This window comes from Perkinsus marinus, assembly GCF_000006405.1.
Source record: "Perkinsus marinus ATCC 50983 genomic scaffold scf_1104296940846, whole genome shotgun sequence".
Taxonomy (NCBI): domain Eukaryota; phylum Perkinsozoa; order Perkinsida; family Perkinsidae; genus Perkinsus; species Perkinsus marinus.
Window position 1 is genome coordinate 7,402 of NW_003212688.1, and position 15,912 is coordinate 23,313.

Sequence of the window (15,912 nt, forward strand, 5' to 3'; positions counted from 1 at the left end):
AACGGTGGCCTCTCTTGACCATAGCTCTGGTATTCATTACTCTACTCCTTTGGGTAACCGCTACGATAAATATCTTCTTTTCATAAAGTATCCGTAGAGATTCGATTGTCATTTTCCCCATTCTCTTATTCCTTCCATCTTCATACGCATTAGATCACTTAGTCCATCCACAAAGGCATTATATAAAAGATATAAAGTAATGTGTGACTCGAATAAATCTGGTCTTATTCGTGTATTCATAATCATCGTAAATCCTGTTACTTCGACGACGTCGGGATGAAATATCTGATAGTCTGGTTACTGATCCTGATGGGCTCACTAGGAGGAGCTGAGTCATAAGTAGTGGGATGATCGTTTTGTATGCATACACGAACTTGCGCTGTTAATACTCAGGGCATCCTATAGGTATTGACGAACGTATTGAAGTCATTCGTGCTGTTCTGAATCGGCAGCCCTGTGACTCGCTTTATCTCCATCTCCACTTGGACTCCTATTCTCTACTAGTTGCTGCTCTCTCTTGAACGTTCGAACCCTACTCAAATGACTGTTGATCGATCTCATCCGGTCCCATCAGCATCAGAGGAGTTCTGGGCCCATTCCAAAGGTCCAGTTGTGAAGCGACTCTTCGAGAAGTGGGATTTTGGTCACCTGACGACTAAGAGGTTTGTTGCTGTCGAACGATAATGTGGGAAGGCTGTCTGTGTAAGGTTCTTGGAGGAACTCGAGATGATTGGTATCAGCGTGACTGAAGAAGTTGCCATGTTGCTATCTCACAATGAAAAGGCTCGTGGGGTGCATTTTACCGAGTTTGCTAAGCTTATTATTCGTGCCAATAAGCCTCGTCATGAAGCACCACCTCCTCCTTCGCCGTCTCCCAGCCAGGTGACCAATCACATTATCAAGGTTAAGTTCCAACCTTTGACCTCCTGACTTCTGTATAGGTATCTAACGTATCTTGCTCGACTCACCGACGTACTGGACTACGTCGAGAGATTCTCCGTCTTGGGGATGAGAGTGCATCGGCTAAGGCTCCGTTTGACAATGACTATGTCACTGACGATAACAGTCCTTCCAGCCGTTCAATATGCTCTGCTGCTGCGTCATCAGTCGGTAGCCGATACAGTCACCGTAGTTATGGGTACGATGTCCTACGGAGAGGTCGTGGAGTGGCTTCCGCGGTAAGGGCTGCCTTCGTATACTTACGTTAAGCTGTCTGCTGCTCAGCTGGGCGCTGACGATGATGATATCGCTGAGATTGACGACCTGGAAGCAACTCTACGGAGTAATGCCTCATCGATGCGTCACGCTGGCGAATCAAGTCAAGGTAAGAGTGCCTACAGAGCTCTGCTTTCCGGGCGCTCTCATCCGACTTGGAGGCCTGTATTGTTGCTGTACTCAGTGGATCTAACGGGGGAGGCACGTAGACATACTGAGACCCAACATTCAAGAGCCGCATCTGACCATGGGATGGGAATATTACGGGGATGTGCGACTGCCAAAGAGGAAGACCATGTGTTGAGTCCAAAGAGAGGAGATAACAACAGCCACAAGACCAAGAGGCATTTCACAGTGAGTCTCGCAGTGCCATCACCCTGTCTAAGGTAGGCTGATTCGTATCAGGATCGTGGCGCAACATTCAATCCCTTCGTCTGGGAGGAAAGATCAATGGAAAATTCCCGAGTGGATAACTCCAAGAGGAGCCTCTATCCGTTTGCTACAGAGCAGGATGATCTGAATACTCTCCGGTAGGGCCCGCGGCTTTAGTCATTGATTGCCTGTTACACTGGGACACACTTACATTAGGTGCTCAATTAATCGAGCTCCGCTTAACCGAGTTGGTAGGACGGCAGTTGGTGGCACTGGTGTACATCCAGATGCCAGGCTGGCCACATTATTGGACTGAAATTACTTATCTTTGATAACCATGCATGCTACATTGTGCATCCAGTGTGTCGTCTTACTGGAGGCCAATGCCTAATCTTGCTGCATGTTTCGTTAACATTCGGTGGAGTGAGCTGATTGAGTAGTATAGATTGACTACGGATTTGCTGGCCCTTCGGCCTACTGTCTTTCGACTCTATGTCCCTCCCTATGAGCAGCAGTAGGGATGATGATGAACTCAATGGTGGCAGTGAGCTAAGGAGAGCGAGTAGGAGGCTGAGCATGGCGATTGCCCGTTCGCAGCTAAAAGCCCTTAACAGTATGGGTCAGAATTCTCGAGAGGATACCGAGAAGGTGAGTAGAGTCCTCAAATCGGTTTTATTAATCATCACAGGTTGTCGATACCTCCAAACGAATCAGCAATAATCCCGCTCCTATGAATGACGGCAGGGCATCCAAGTCGTTATGGCGGAGAGCGGATAGTGCTTCGCGGATCAAGCCTCCCCTCCCCCCAGTGGTGTCGCAACATCCTGCTACCTCCCTTGGTGGTAGTGCACTTGAACAGCATCGACGGCATGAGATGAATAGAAGCATAGGTCGAGTTGATACGAAGGAGACTCCTCGTCGCTACGGCGATGGGGCAAGTGATTTCTAGTAAGGATGGGATTTGCTCTCGAGTATTGCACTCTGTTTCCTCAGCGGCCCGTTCGATTGGCAGGCTAGAGCATCGCTCATTCACTCGACATGGAGACTCTCTCCTCGACAAAGACGGCAAGACTCGGACTATCGTAGTGATGGCTATCAGCGGTTCAAGAAGGAACTGCAAGAAGCAGCGTCTTCCTTTCGAGCACGTAATCCTGTGGGGAAATGGAAGGACCCATTCCAACAGGAGAGACCTCGAACTTCCAGTGCGGAGTCGGTGTCTTCCCAACCACCAGCAAAAAAAGCGACACGTATGATGTTCACACCGGTGGGGGAGAGTACGGAGGATTATATAGAGCATACGATATTCATACCAGTGGGAGGTTGGAGAGACATCACTTTCGTACCCGACGTCCCAGATGGTATCGAGCTCATACCTTGCTCAATCTACCTTCCCTCTATGATTGGTAACGGCCTTGCTCAAGGTGAACGCGATCGACGAGATTCTTACCTAGCAGGCGAAGATGGTAGAGTTGTACGCCGACCGTCGATGCATGGAGAGGACACGCCGTCACTTCCCGACCATGAGAGGCGGCGGTCACCACCACCTGAGCATCTATTGCACGCGGAAGATAATAGGAAGATTGCGGCTCCTATTGCCTCAGCGATCCGAGAGGGTAGCAGAGGGACCTCTCGGGATGAGTCTAGGTTGGGCAGTCGGCGAGGCTCAAGTGAGCGAGGTAGCGTAGCTCGGGTCGTGGTACCCCGATTAGCTCTCGGCAACAACGTGCACTCGGCAGCAGACCCCATGAGGCCAACATTTGGTGAGAACAGATATCGACGGCCGCCTGATGATGAGGGAGGGTCTGCATCGGATAGTTTGGAGGGTTCGTTGGAGAGCGAATACGCATCTGTGATGAGTTCACCGTATAGCGACTCTCTGGATGGCCGATGCTCACCAGGCGAGCGAGAGGGGTACTTCGACCGAGTGCCTCGATGAGCGTCTAGTTCTGGAAACGGTGTTTGGTCCAAGTGCAACAACTTTATGTAAATTGGTCCGTTTGATATGCCACCGTCATTGCCATGTACTAGGTTAAACCCAGTTGTTATCACTAGTAGTGAGGGTTAGTTATATGTAGTGTGTCAATGAGGAGTGATGGATGAGAGAGTCTTGTTTGGGAAACGATTGTGTGTGGTTCCTTTCCTCTCGTGCCTTCTATGTAGCAGAGAGTTTTGTCATATCAAAGGAAGGAGTAAGCACGCGGAAGAGAAAGGTTGATTCTCGCAAATCAAATCTAACGTATATCCGAATATCCGGTAGTGAGCCTGGCCCAGGCTCACCGGATACCCAGGCTACCTGGGTAGTGCTATACAGAACCGTAAGACCACGTGACTGTACAGAAGCACGTCATTTGCTACGGATGGTTGTAGTATGCTATACTACCATCCACATATATGAGCTCTTAAGGCCAATACTCAAGGCGGTGGCAGCTCGATAGACGGCAACCCCTGGCATCTATGCTTTAGAGTCTCGAGAGGCACGCTTCGCTGGGACGTTGAGCTGAGTATTGGTTCGTCGTTGGTGCATGTGGGAGTGACATGTCGCTATGAACATGCCATCTGGCTGTGGAGAGCTGATGGCGAGGTCGAGGGACCTCGAGAAAGTCATCTAAGCTCTCCTCAGGCTCCTCTGTCGACTTTGTCTCCGTCGGTGTAAAGCGAGTGATATATTCGTCACATTCCGTATGCCAAACCCAGCGGCTCCCCAAATCCTCTGGTCGTGCTTAGTGATGGCAAGCTGTATGGTGGGAGTAAAGCAGTCCGAATGGTCGAGATAAAGTTGAACCGGAGGATCACTGGAGCCAGAGTTGACGGTTATCACTGAAGCTCGTGGAGCGTCTCCACGCACTGACTTGCGCTGCAGCTGCCAATTCCCCATTGCAGTTGTCCGTGTTCGGGCAAACCCTCGATACACTGGTAGAGATCTTAACCATGGTTTCTAGTGACAAGTGGCTCTGTAAGAAGTCGTCCATGTAGAAAACTTGGCGCACTACGGATAGGCTTACTAGGCTGACAAGGTGACGGTCTCCTGGAGACACTGTTTGTACGTCTGATCCAATTTAGGGCGAGCGAGATTGTACTTGAGTCTTCATCATTATTCGACAACACATCATCATCAAGACGTGTACATTAATATTACTTGGCTTAAATCCTTCAGCAAGGCGGAATGACAACCGACGGTCGCGTGTTCCGTGATGGGCTAGTGATAATGTACGCTCGGCGTTCCTTTAATTCACGACCCCTCACCTCGTGTACGCGTGGCTCTTGGTAAGTTAACAAGAGTGTCGTCGTCGTCACTCGTAACTTAGTAGATCTCCTGCATTGCTGGCATGTCTGGATAACAGCGGTCACTGTCGTCTACAATATCATGGAGTACGATGATCATCGGTGAGCTCAGGAGGCCGGGGCACCTATTGCCCATCACCAAGATGACGATGCAATCTGCTTACCATGTAGTGGTGGAAAATGGTAGATCCAGACAACTACACAACAGAGCTACATCACTGATGTAACATCAGGTATCCCTTGTGAAGCTCAGAGTCTTCCTCTACAGGGTGTCCCCGATTCCAATACTAAAGGTTGGTTATGGGACTGCCTTTATGAACAACGGCAGCTCTCGTTTGATCGGTATAGGAAAGGGCCGACGGACCTCTCTCCAAGATGGTGGTGCCAGAGTTTACAGCGGAGTGGGTGTAGACTCTGCTATGGACTAATCAATGCTGCCATTGAGGATGATGAAAGGCAGCGAACTGGCGATACCAATACTGTGCTTACCTGTTACAAGAGACTTAGTTAAATCTTCGGTGATCTTAACTTGCGGCATAATAAGGAAGGTTCGCTTGAGTCTAGAGCACGAAGTTGTGGGAGGGCTGCCCGATTCACATCTATCACGACTAGGAGATGTTGGACGGATGCAATGAAGATGCTGTTGTCCATGCGCTCCTTCTGACATCCCTTATTCCCGTTCATCTGTATAGTGTTTATTGTATGTGTGTTGGATTACCTATAGCAGGCCGCCCCTCTTTATCCTTCTATGGATTCAATATTGTATCTGCTGTCGAGGTCAGCAGTGTGTGTAACGATTGAGCGAGATTGGAGTGTCAATCCGAATACGATGGTGAATAACGACAGCCCACGGTAGTAATGAGGAAGGTGTGTATGTGAGAATGCTTCCTCTCAGATGTCAAGTTGTTGAATGCACTACTACTGGCACTCAGACTTCCATGATCCTGGAAGAGCCTTCTCCGCTCAGAGAGGATGGGATGGAAGAGGCCCAGTTAAAACGCCTAATCTGGTTTAATACAGTGAAGCTGAATGAGTTACGGCTTGTGCTCCTCGGCTCTGCACGTCCATAACAGCTTGTCTTACCATAACTGTTCGTGTAGGGTTTTATTAAGACCAGTCATCTCCTTTCTAACAGTTTTCCACCCTGTACCTGCCATGCCTCTCGATACAGGACGATTGGGGGAAGAAGAGAATGACCAAAATCGAGATTCCTTGCAGCAACAACAACATCCAGCGCTGTCATCACAGTCGCACTATTCGGTGCGCAATACTTTCATCACTTTTCCTGATTTTGAGTCTCCGCTCGACGAAATGTACAGCCTCGATTCCACCGGCAATGATCGTCCATCGATGTCCTTGAAGGCCAGAAGTATGCCGGAAGGCACCAATATCGATAGGGCTGCATCCCGCTTGGTTAGTATGTTATTTCGTGGTGGTGGGGCTTTCGGACTTGAACCACCACCATCATCACCACCTGCTGCTGCTGCTCCACAAGTTTCTGACTCTGTGAGCTTTCCCCTTCTGTGTGATGGATTATTATTGTGGTGTTCAGGTACTACATCAGCCGTTCTCTGGCCCTCCGGAGACCATACCTGAGGTTAGGCCTGAAGAGAGCTCTGATTCATCAGTTCACAGCGACAATACCCTGTCTAGCATTGTAGTAGGAGTAGGAGTAACATCTCCTCAAAATACTACAATGCCTGATGAACACACAGGGTCGCTACTACTCGATACTAATGTCACTGGATTCACCACGCTCGATTCTCTAATTACCCCCTCTAATCCAAGCAATGAGGTTGCTAATAAAATCTCTGCTCCCACGTTTGGTGGTAAGGATGGTAACAAGAGGTCGACAGGTCCGACTCACATCAATATGAGTGAGCTTACTGTGGAGAATCGAGATCGATTACTATCGCTGATACCTAGAGATCCTCAGACGGGAACGGTGCTCTCTGCGGGCAGTATCGTGCACGAGCTTGGTACTTGTAGGCCTTGTGTATTCGCTGGTAATGCGGAGAGGCCCTGCGTGTACGGTATGGAGTGCCTCTTCTGCCATTTCCATCATGATATCCGTAAAAGATCAAGGCTGAATCGTAAGCAACGTGAAGAAGCTCGTAAGATGCGGGAGACTCAGAATTCTATTGGCTTTAGTCTTGGATCTCCATTACTTGGTGACGATGCATCAGCAGAAGAGATCTATACAAGTCTTGTAGGTCATGCTCATGCTGTGGAACTACAAAAGATCACACTAGATCATCTATTGGATGGGGGTGACGGTAATTCTGACACTACTATACCGTCATTCTATACATCAAGTATACCATCACGTACCATTCATCAATACAATAATACTACTATGTCATAAGCCCCCCGTAGTCACTTATGATGTCGTCATTGTATACTGTGGCTCTGTGGGTCATCATCGGTTGCTTGTTGTTAACCTATACCTAGTAATGATCCATGATTTATTGATAATCTTTGGTAGAGGATCTTTGTAGAGAATTCTATTCATTAATAACGGGTCTAACAGATTCTTGGATTCTCACCACTGTTTGTTTTGTTGATGTACAGGGATGAGGCTTGTTTGATGATAGTGTGCATGTCTTTGGGGCTTCCGTCGTTCCCTTGGGATCATCGGCCATTAGCAACACTCATCCTCCTCACACTACTTTTGATAGTTGAAACACTTCCAGCTATCTTTAACGTACTTGTTGCTTTCCTGTGGATAATGATTGCTACGTAAGAAAAGGAGGGATTTATCTCCGATACAAATTCTCTTAGGCAACTTAACAGCAAACGTTCCTCCTCTCTACTGCCTCGTAAGGAAGACGACGCTTCGCAAGGGAAGCATTCCGTGTACCATACAGCCAAGTCGGAGTTCATCGAGGTCTCATTAACTCGTGACCGTGGTGGGAGTAAAAGCACAAGCCTCCAGTAATGAATAGTAGCCGTGGTCCGTTAGATCTGATGCTGAGATCATTGTTAGGATACTGCCACTCGGTGATCCCCATTACCAAGTTGTTACCCAAATGATGCAGATCTACCTCCCCACTCTATTTTCACCACTGTGCATGGCGAGTAACGGAAAGGGATTACCTTCGCTTCGCCAGGGCCCGGAATGGTGACAGATCGGATGAATGATGAAGTGAGAGAGCCTTTCCCTTCCCATTAGGAAGAGTGAATGATGCATTGAAGTTAATGAAGGAGCATGTCGAGTCCCGTAGAGTCCATGGTCCGATTGAGCACATGAGGCCACATGTACACTTTCCCCATGCACTAGCGAGCAGTAGGTGTAGATGGCTTTGAGGGAATCAAGATCGATGTGTTCAGAGGCGTGGAAGTTCGCTGGAGTGACTCGTTGTCGTCATCCTTTTGCTGTCTTCAAGGCCAAGAATGTCGTCCCTAAGGACATACAAGGCGGCATCACTGAGTATTGAATTCGTTGTCTCTTCTTCCTCGGACCATTTCATTAGGTACGTCAAATACTTAGCATACAACCTGGATTCGCTCGGAAAAACTGCGGATTCTATCCCTGAAAGTGATGGGAAATTAGTGGTTCTCATAGACCTAGAAGTGAGTCTATAAATGTATTGATGGTTTGTGTGACTGATATCTTGTCGTGGTCTTAGGGGTGGTCAATGTCTCGAAATGTCGACATGTCATTCGCCCGACAGTTTGTACGTCTTGCTCAGGACGAGTTCCCTGAACGCTTACACGCTGGGATACTCGTAAGAGATCCTTCCGTGGGGCCTTTGTTGACGTTCTCTATTTAGGTTAATAGCCCCTTTGTTTTTACTGCTTTCTGGCGTGTATTGAAGCCTTGGCTGGACAGTCAAACGAGAGAGAAGATTGACATTTTGGGCAGCAATTTTCATGATACTCTAGTGAGCAGGTTTTTGGACAAGGAGCAACTGGAAGCAGTATATGGTGGAACGCATCGACCCTATCCAGACACTGTTGAACATACTCTGTCATTCTTATAATCCAATTGCACATGCTCATGCGAACTTCAAGTTGATTGATATGATGATAGAGTTGTGTATAAGGCAAGATTACAATTGTGGCCTTTTCCAGCTGCTCCTAGGTATATGCCAACGCATTCAGCATGTTGAGCCAATCACGGCTCAACTATACCACTAATAGTCATGAATGAATACTGTTCACCCGGTGGAGTAGTAGAAAGTGAACATGATAAACATGACACATCATCTACTGCATAATCTTGTAGGAAGGGTCCGAACAAACATACATCGTCCGCTTTCATTTATACGCTGTGCGCTCCTCATATGTAAAAAATGTGGTAGGATGCACGTAGATAAGACATCTTACATGACTTGTAAGGAAATTTGAATGCACTTCTAACTTGAAAGACTCCAAGTTGGAGTTTGGCTAAAGCGACGTTCGTTCTTCCCATTCGAACGGGTCGACCAAGTCATTGACATTCAACTGTCGAACGCAACTTCCCCTAGGTGAATAATAGTATAACATACACTGATCAGCCATCATCCGTCAATACATCAAATACCGCGAATCCAAGCAAATGCCACTACAAGTGCGAAAAAGTAGATTATCGCGCAAAGTAGCAGCCCAGCCGGATATAATCGGGCTACAGCATAACTTCTTAACCGGACTTGAACAGGAGGATGGCGACCTGTCCAAGGTAGAAGTAAATGAAGTGCTTGCTCTCATGGGTCACGTAGGAGCCGAAATTACGGCCGACAACACAGTGCCAGGTGGGGTTATACCTAAGAAGGATATGCTGCGACACCAGAATCGTCTGGAATGGGACGCTACTTCTTGTCGAATTCCTTTTTGATGTAGGCAGCAATATCCTTCTCGATGTTATACCTGGGGAAAGGCGATACACCACACTATGCGGAATATGAGGCCTCTCAAGGCCACGAAGTGGGGAAAACGGTCGCGATTCGGGACCCAAAACCAAGCCCCATTAACATACTTTTCCAGGGCCTGAGTGGCACAGTCGATAGCATCCTGTTGCATGTCCTCCGACATGTCGGCGTTCTTGATAACAGCCTTCCGCTCTGCCATGATAACTGAGGGGTGTTTTGAAAGACTCTGAGGCCGAACGCAAATAGCGTCAATCGATCAAAATCACCATCAATCCCACCAAAGCACCGAGCAGCGTTATACCACCCCCACCGGACCATCAAAGGAGGGAACCCTGTCTACCCTACGATACTGACCCCAGTGACCCTTGTAACCTGTATGTGTACCTCGTTTGCCTCACGGTCGCAGCCGGCAGTTTCACGATAGGCGAGCGAGTAACTGCACGACAGAATTGAAGTTTCGTGCAGTTTTCTTGCAGTGCAGGCATGAACGCGTCATGGTTGATCTTCGGCCGCTTATGGCCGGCGACATAATTCAGCAGCATCTACAGTTACATGAAGATAATCCCAATACAAGCCATAATCAAGCAGTGTTGTGAACCCCTCATCTACAGCCTACCTAAAAGTGATAGCACACAATTGTGTCGGTACCATTGTGCGGCTAGGCCGCCTCTTACGCCTCGGTGGGTAGTTCAGTTATGATACTGGTTACCTCGAGTATTTCAGGTGGGGGTTATCTAGTGGCCGTTTTTCGTTCAGGTCAAATCGAATTAAGTAGTTTCGCATTTGAAGATTGCGAGGCGGTGTATCGCTCAATAGTTGGAGTCTCATTCGCCAGCTGTTGATGTCAGTTGAGTTTTGTGTAATAAGTGAAGATGATATCTTACGCATTCGCTGGAGTCCCTCCTTTCGCCATTCTAACACCTGAGATCACCCAGTCCGTCACTGAGACTTTCGAGCAGGCGAGTACTAAGGTTCAAGAGCATGTTGAAGACTTCAAGAAGACTTCAACTGGTCAGAGGATCTCTGCCGCTGCGAACAGTGCTAGTGGTTACATGTTCGCTGCATTCGACAGTTTCCTCAACAGGACTGAGGAACTTGTGGATCGCATGCTGCCTCCTCTAGAGGAGCCTGCTGATATGGTCCCCGCTGAAGAGGAATCTGATGCCACTGCCACCAGTCCTTCGTGCTCCACTAAGGAAAATGTCACTGAGGATCAGAAGCCCAATACTGCTCCTACTGATAAGCACCAAGGTGAGGTTGCTCGTGCCTTGGCTTTGGCTGGTGCCGTGTGCTCGCGTGTATACACTCGTGTCGATCTATACGTCATCGAGCCTTCTAGAGACTACATGGCCGATATATGGGAGTTTTGGTCATTCGTCTGGTCTGGTGCCAAAGAACTGTCTGCTTCTGTTTGGGAGTCCTCCAAGAATTGGTTCACTAGTAAATACAGCGAACTGAAAGAAAAAGCTCCTGGTGTGTGGCAGTATGTGAAGGGTCATGCAGCTGGATGCTGGGAGTGGTTGAAGGACACTGCCTCCTCTACTTTCACCAAGAGTAAGGAGTACCTTTTGTGTCTTAAGAATAAGGTTGTCGATATCTACAATAGAGTGTTGACTCCCGAGAGGAGACATAGGTATGAGGAGATGTATAAGAGTGTCTCCGTGAAGGTTTATGAGTACTCCAACCTTACTAAGGATGCTATCATTAAGACTGCCAAGTCGGTATATGGCTATCTGGTCACTGTCTTTACTTGGGATAATTTCAACAGCGGTGTCTCCTCCGTGAGTGCTGCATTCGCTTGCCCGTGGGCTTGCGTTGCCGCCGCTAAGGAGGAGGAGCACTAACTTATGTACTATCGAGGTAGATTTGTTGTAGTAGCTAGGTCGCTGTACACACCGCCATTCTTATTTCTATCTGTTTTTTACTTTTCGGTAGTCGGTTGTTCTTCGTTTAGAGGTGTATCGCTCTACTTAGAATAGTTAGATGACAGTATTCGAACCAAACACGTTGAGGACCGTCAGGGTCCTTTTTGTGGTTTCTTCGGTTATGTCTCACAGTTGTTGGGTTGCTTCAGTATTGAAAGTTGCCGTATAAACATTAAAAGTTCGGGGAACGCGATTCTTCGAGATAGGAATATACTGCAAGGAGAAATGGTAGTGTTAGCAGAGGGGAGATGTTCATCAGTTGCAAATGTTAAGAAAGAATATATCCAGCATTTGGGTGCTTTGTCTTGCACATGATACGAGTGCGGCAAAGGTTGGTTGTTTATGCATCCTAGCTTATAAGGAGTCGTTCATGTACCGAGCTCAACTGTACCGAAATCACTGTGGTCTTCGAGTCGAAGATGAACACACAGTCGTAGCCGAAGTTGGTGGAATAGACCGCATATAGGGACTATTGTCGTTTACCTTGTCATCCACTTTTTCCAAAATTCGTGGATAATCAGCATGGTTGTCACGAATCCTTGTGCAAGCTGGGTGTTGTGTGATGTTGTTCTCATGCTAATTTCGATTGCTTATATTACATTTTACGCTTGGGTGATCGAATCAACGTATCTGGACTCCCTGCTCCGACTTCCCCAAAACTCAGCACTCCTGATAGTACGGCTGAAGATGCTGATAAACTCATGAAGAATAGCACGTGACCATTTCTCATACGTCTTGGTTACGTCGAAGAGCCCTATGACAACGCAACGGAGCCGGTCGCGAGGACAGGACGAGCAGTTGATGAAAACTCAAGGGTGACGTATAGGAGGTTGTGACGGGGCGCATGCAAACGGTTGGTGTATGCTCTCCTCCTCTATGGGTGGAGTATGAAAACTTTGCGCAAGAGACCACCTTTGCATGAAGGTATACCGATAGTTACGCACATATCGAAAACCGCCTCCCCAGTCGCTAACAACAAGGACCTGTGGAGAGAATGTTTAATGAGAGCAATTCTCAAAGGCTCTCACGATCATAGCTTGGCCAGGGAGTATGAGGTCGCGAGTTGTGATGCGGACGTTTGATCCATCCCCTTCTGGTGCCCATCCACGTGAACTTGACAAGTTCACCGCATTCGACACGGTCGATTCGAAATAGACGGCACGACTGATACCGGAGGAAAATGGCGGCGGGGCTGAACGGAGACAAACTGCTTACTTGGACATGTTGACCACGTAAATAGAATATCCAGCGTCATAGGTGGTATAGAGATAAAAACCATTGTTCGCTTCACAGTGGCCAGTTGCTGCTATATGAGACGCCAAGGCAGTCCTCTCCAGAGCAAAACCAGCCTGAATGGGAGGTGGGAGTGGCGACTACTGAACTACTCCGAACATCCTTACCCAGAGCTCTCGAACAATCACTGGTTTGGCACTGAAAACACCCAGTGTAAAGCCTTGCCGCTCATGGGTGGTGGCTCCGATACCCCGATGATTGAATGTCAAGACGACAACAAGAAAGCGAGTTTCCACATCGTTGGTCTCTCCCTGTGTGTGGGAATACAGCCAAGTGTCCAGCTGAACTGTCGTTCGAGTACTCCTGAAGATTCGGCCTAGTATGACGATGAGGAGGACAATCCGAGTGCTCTCACTGACGGGACCCACCTAGGCAAGCTTGCCACATATTCCAGTACGTTGGAATTAGGCGCCGGTCGACGCCTGAATAGAACTATACCAACATCGCTCGGAAAGGCGCTGTTGCTTGAGCTCCTATCAGAGCTCTGAAAGAGGACGCACATCTCAGCGTGACACTAATCTCCAGTTGGAAGTTGCAGTTACTTGAAAAACGGCCAAATTAGTCTGACTATTGGCAAATGAACTAATCTCGACTGCAGGTACAGCAGGATGAGAAAATACCCGAGGCATAAGCATCGTAGGAGTCCGGGCCTCTGACCATGACTTCTCGTAAAGGCAGACCGTCACAGAGGAAAAGTATCTAAGACAACTACTCTAGTTTCGCTTCATCCAACGTGTGGCCACTCACCGCCGGAAGTCCGTTAGAGAGATCCAAAACGTCCCTCGGCCTGCCAACGGGCCATGTGTCAAGGAATGCAAGCCCCTCTGAAGTTCAGGTGTCCATTCTGGTGAGGTAGGGCCATAAGGACCTCCCCATACTCGTGACCCTAAGGAGCTCCTGTATGCAGCGGAACACCCTCAGCAGCCTACCCCAGGGATTCCTGAGCTTGAGCAACCGCAGGCCGTCGAGAGCCACAACCTGGTGGAGCATAGTGTGTATGAGTGACTACTACTACGGGCTCTGTACATTGAGTATGGAGTAGCAGTGCTCGCTGAATAACCCCATAGCCTCGTACTCTTCCTTACTGACACCATCGACAAACCCACAGCTCGCACACATAATGTGTACCCCGTCATGGCTGACCAGAGAGCCTACGATAGGTAATGATAGAGCATCCCTACGATGGGCATACCCCACAACACGTCATCGTCTTCCTGGATGATCCCACCATTGGTGCTGCCCTGCTGGTCAGCTTGCAGTCGGTAGACCGTACATGGCCACCCGGTGAGCATGGTCAGGCCTTCTGATGCAGTCCCTGGAACGGATTAGTTCATCACCAAGGAGGGGATGAATTCAACGCATACCTGCTTCGATAGCTTCGTAGGAGCCGCTGAGCTTGGCATAAGCCTTCTCGAGGAGAGACACCCATAGCACTCGAGAGCTCCTGCCCGCAAAAACTCGGTGCCCAGGGGTGGTGGATAGGAAGTGGTCATCCACAACCACCAACCGCCATGCACTATTGGAATCACAGAGGCGGACTAGGTAGACTCCCACGGTGGACCTCTCAGTGGTATCCTGAGGTAGGTTATACTACCTGGGGAGACTAAGGTACCCACCTGGTACGGGAAAAGATCTTTGACGAGCTCTGGCCGTTGCTGACAGAGGGCCGCCAACGCTGACAGCATCCAGCAATCTCCGAGGGCTCCCTGTGAGCATGGAAGACTGCACTAGTCACAGCAAGATGTCCTCGTACCTGTAGGACGTCTTCAGGGACAGGACCAGTAGTAGGGTCGAAGAGGGTGTACCCTGGGCCAGGCCTCAACCACGGCAGTGCTGCAACCTAGGTGGATGCCATGGTAGAAATGCGGCCAGGCTGAGTTACTTTGTCCCATCTGTTGTGAATATTGCTCACTGTGGTCGGCGGCTGTGAGTGAGGAGGATCCTTGAACAAGGAAAGTGGACCGGGAGGGAAGGCGTCATCAACGAAGGGCTGGTTCAGCTTGAGACACCTATCAATAATGTAAGTATCGACACCAACATAGACTGTCTCACATTTCCGTTATAAACGATAGTCGTGATCTTGCCGCAGTTGCCGCATCCTCGGCTGATAAGATGGACCTTTTAGTGCCATCTTGCCCATCACCGGTGACCTCGAAGACCATGTAGTTGGGGTGAGGTGGGCCTCCTCCCCTTACCTCTCCACTACAGGGCCCACTCTCCACTGGTGTGAGGACCTTACACGCCTGACAGGTCACTACTGTCGCCGGCGGACGGCTTATTATAAACCTGTGAGTAGCACTAAAGACAGCCTATATAGCCGATAAGGAATACTCGAGCATCCTTTTGCAACCTCGACATGTCATCCTCTCTTTAGGAGGACCATTACCACAGAACGAGCAGGAAGGCACGCTCACTGGATACCACTTATCGCACGTCACACAATACCATCGTACCACTCCCTGTCCACTATGTGGTCTCTGTGCCTGAGGGCGGGCCAAGGAACCACTACTGTGCTGAGTCTCCCCCACCTTCCTAGGCGTTTCGGCCTCTAGATATGCTGGGTTGGCTTCACTCTCACAACATTTACATATGAGTGCATCGGGTGAGTTCGAAAAGGTACACGATGGGCACTGCCATCGACCCGGCTTTAGACTCGCCATGGGGCCAGGAATGCATTACACTGAGAATGAGTACTTCATAGATAAGATTCAGTCTACCCCACTAGCAACACGTGTTTTGCGCTCATCGTCCCCCCTACTATATGAACTCAACACTCCTATTATGTTGTGTTACTGGCGGCGGCCACAATCATCGACCGGCCAACATCATAAACCCCTACATGCAATGATAATTATTAATACCTGTCCAGGTGCCAACACCACCACCACCTGAGAGCGGAGCTCCAAATGGCATGAGGAACCCTAGAGAGGTATTTTGCATACGTAATGTAACGAGGTTTGCGATAAATGGGACGA

General features: G+C 48.8%; 5 protein-coding genes across 5 annotated transcripts; 3 read left to right on the top strand and 2 right to left on the bottom strand.

Annotated features, from left to right (window-relative positions):
• Nucleotides 1-6,763: 6,763 nt before the first annotated feature.
• Nucleotides 6,764-7,139, top strand: Pmar_PMAR000929 (hypothetical protein; the record flags this gene model as incomplete). The annotated part of the gene is made up of 2 exons (XM_002781928.1): nucleotides 6,764-6,966; nucleotides 7,083-7,139. Coding segments are annotated over 2 exons (260 nt in total), but the record flags the coding sequence as incomplete, so codon positions are not given.
• A 759-nt stretch (nucleotides 7,140-7,898) lies between these two features.
• Nucleotides 7,899-8,852, top strand: Pmar_PMAR000930 (Patellin-6, putative; the record flags this gene model as incomplete). Its single annotated transcript, XM_002781929.1, has 6 exons — nucleotides 7,899-7,947; nucleotides 8,042-8,155; nucleotides 8,200-8,299; nucleotides 8,343-8,442; nucleotides 8,499-8,597; nucleotides 8,643-8,852. 6 exons carry the CDS (start codon nucleotides 7,899-7,901, stop codon nucleotides 8,850-8,852), a joined length of 672 nt encoding a protein of 223 aa, XP_002781975.1.
• A 490-nt stretch (nucleotides 8,853-9,342) lies between these two features.
• Nucleotides 9,343-9,938, bottom strand: Pmar_PMAR000931 (dynein light chain motor protein, putative). The gene is made up of 3 exons (XM_002781930.1): nucleotides 9,827-9,938; nucleotides 9,664-9,717; nucleotides 9,343-9,614 (listed from the first exon to the last, which is right to left on the bottom strand). The coding sequence occupies exons 1-3, from the start codon at nucleotides 9,916-9,918 to the stop codon at nucleotides 9,491-9,493; spliced, it is 270 nt and encodes an 89-aa protein (XP_002781976.1). The 5' UTR covers nucleotides 9,919-9,938; the 3' UTR covers nucleotides 9,343-9,490.
• Nucleotides 9,939-10,565: 627 nt separating this feature from the next.
• On the top strand, nucleotides 10,566-11,738 carry Pmar_PMAR000932 (hypothetical protein). Its single transcript, XM_002781931.1, has one exon. The coding sequence runs from the start codon at nucleotides 10,592-10,594 to the stop codon at nucleotides 11,561-11,563; it is 972 nt and encodes a 323-aa protein (XP_002781977.1). The 5' UTR covers nucleotides 10,566-10,591; the 3' UTR covers nucleotides 11,564-11,738.
• Nucleotides 11,739-12,855: 1,117 nt separating this feature from the next.
• On the bottom strand, nucleotides 12,856-15,877 carry Pmar_PMAR000933 (conserved hypothetical protein; the record flags this gene model as incomplete). Its single annotated transcript, XM_002781932.1, has 16 exons — nucleotides 12,856-12,993; nucleotides 13,045-13,075; nucleotides 13,174-13,253; nucleotides 13,558-13,636; nucleotides 13,685-13,823; nucleotides 13,867-13,915; nucleotides 13,964-14,088; nucleotides 14,130-14,252; nucleotides 14,302-14,512; nucleotides 14,554-14,643; nucleotides 14,691-14,777; nucleotides 14,820-14,946; nucleotides 14,990-15,087; nucleotides 15,133-15,223; nucleotides 15,269-15,350; nucleotides 15,799-15,877. 16 exons carry the CDS (start codon nucleotides 15,875-15,877, stop codon nucleotides 12,856-12,858), a joined length of 1,629 nt encoding a protein of 542 aa, XP_002781978.1.
• Nucleotides 15,878-15,912: the final 35 nt, after the last annotated feature.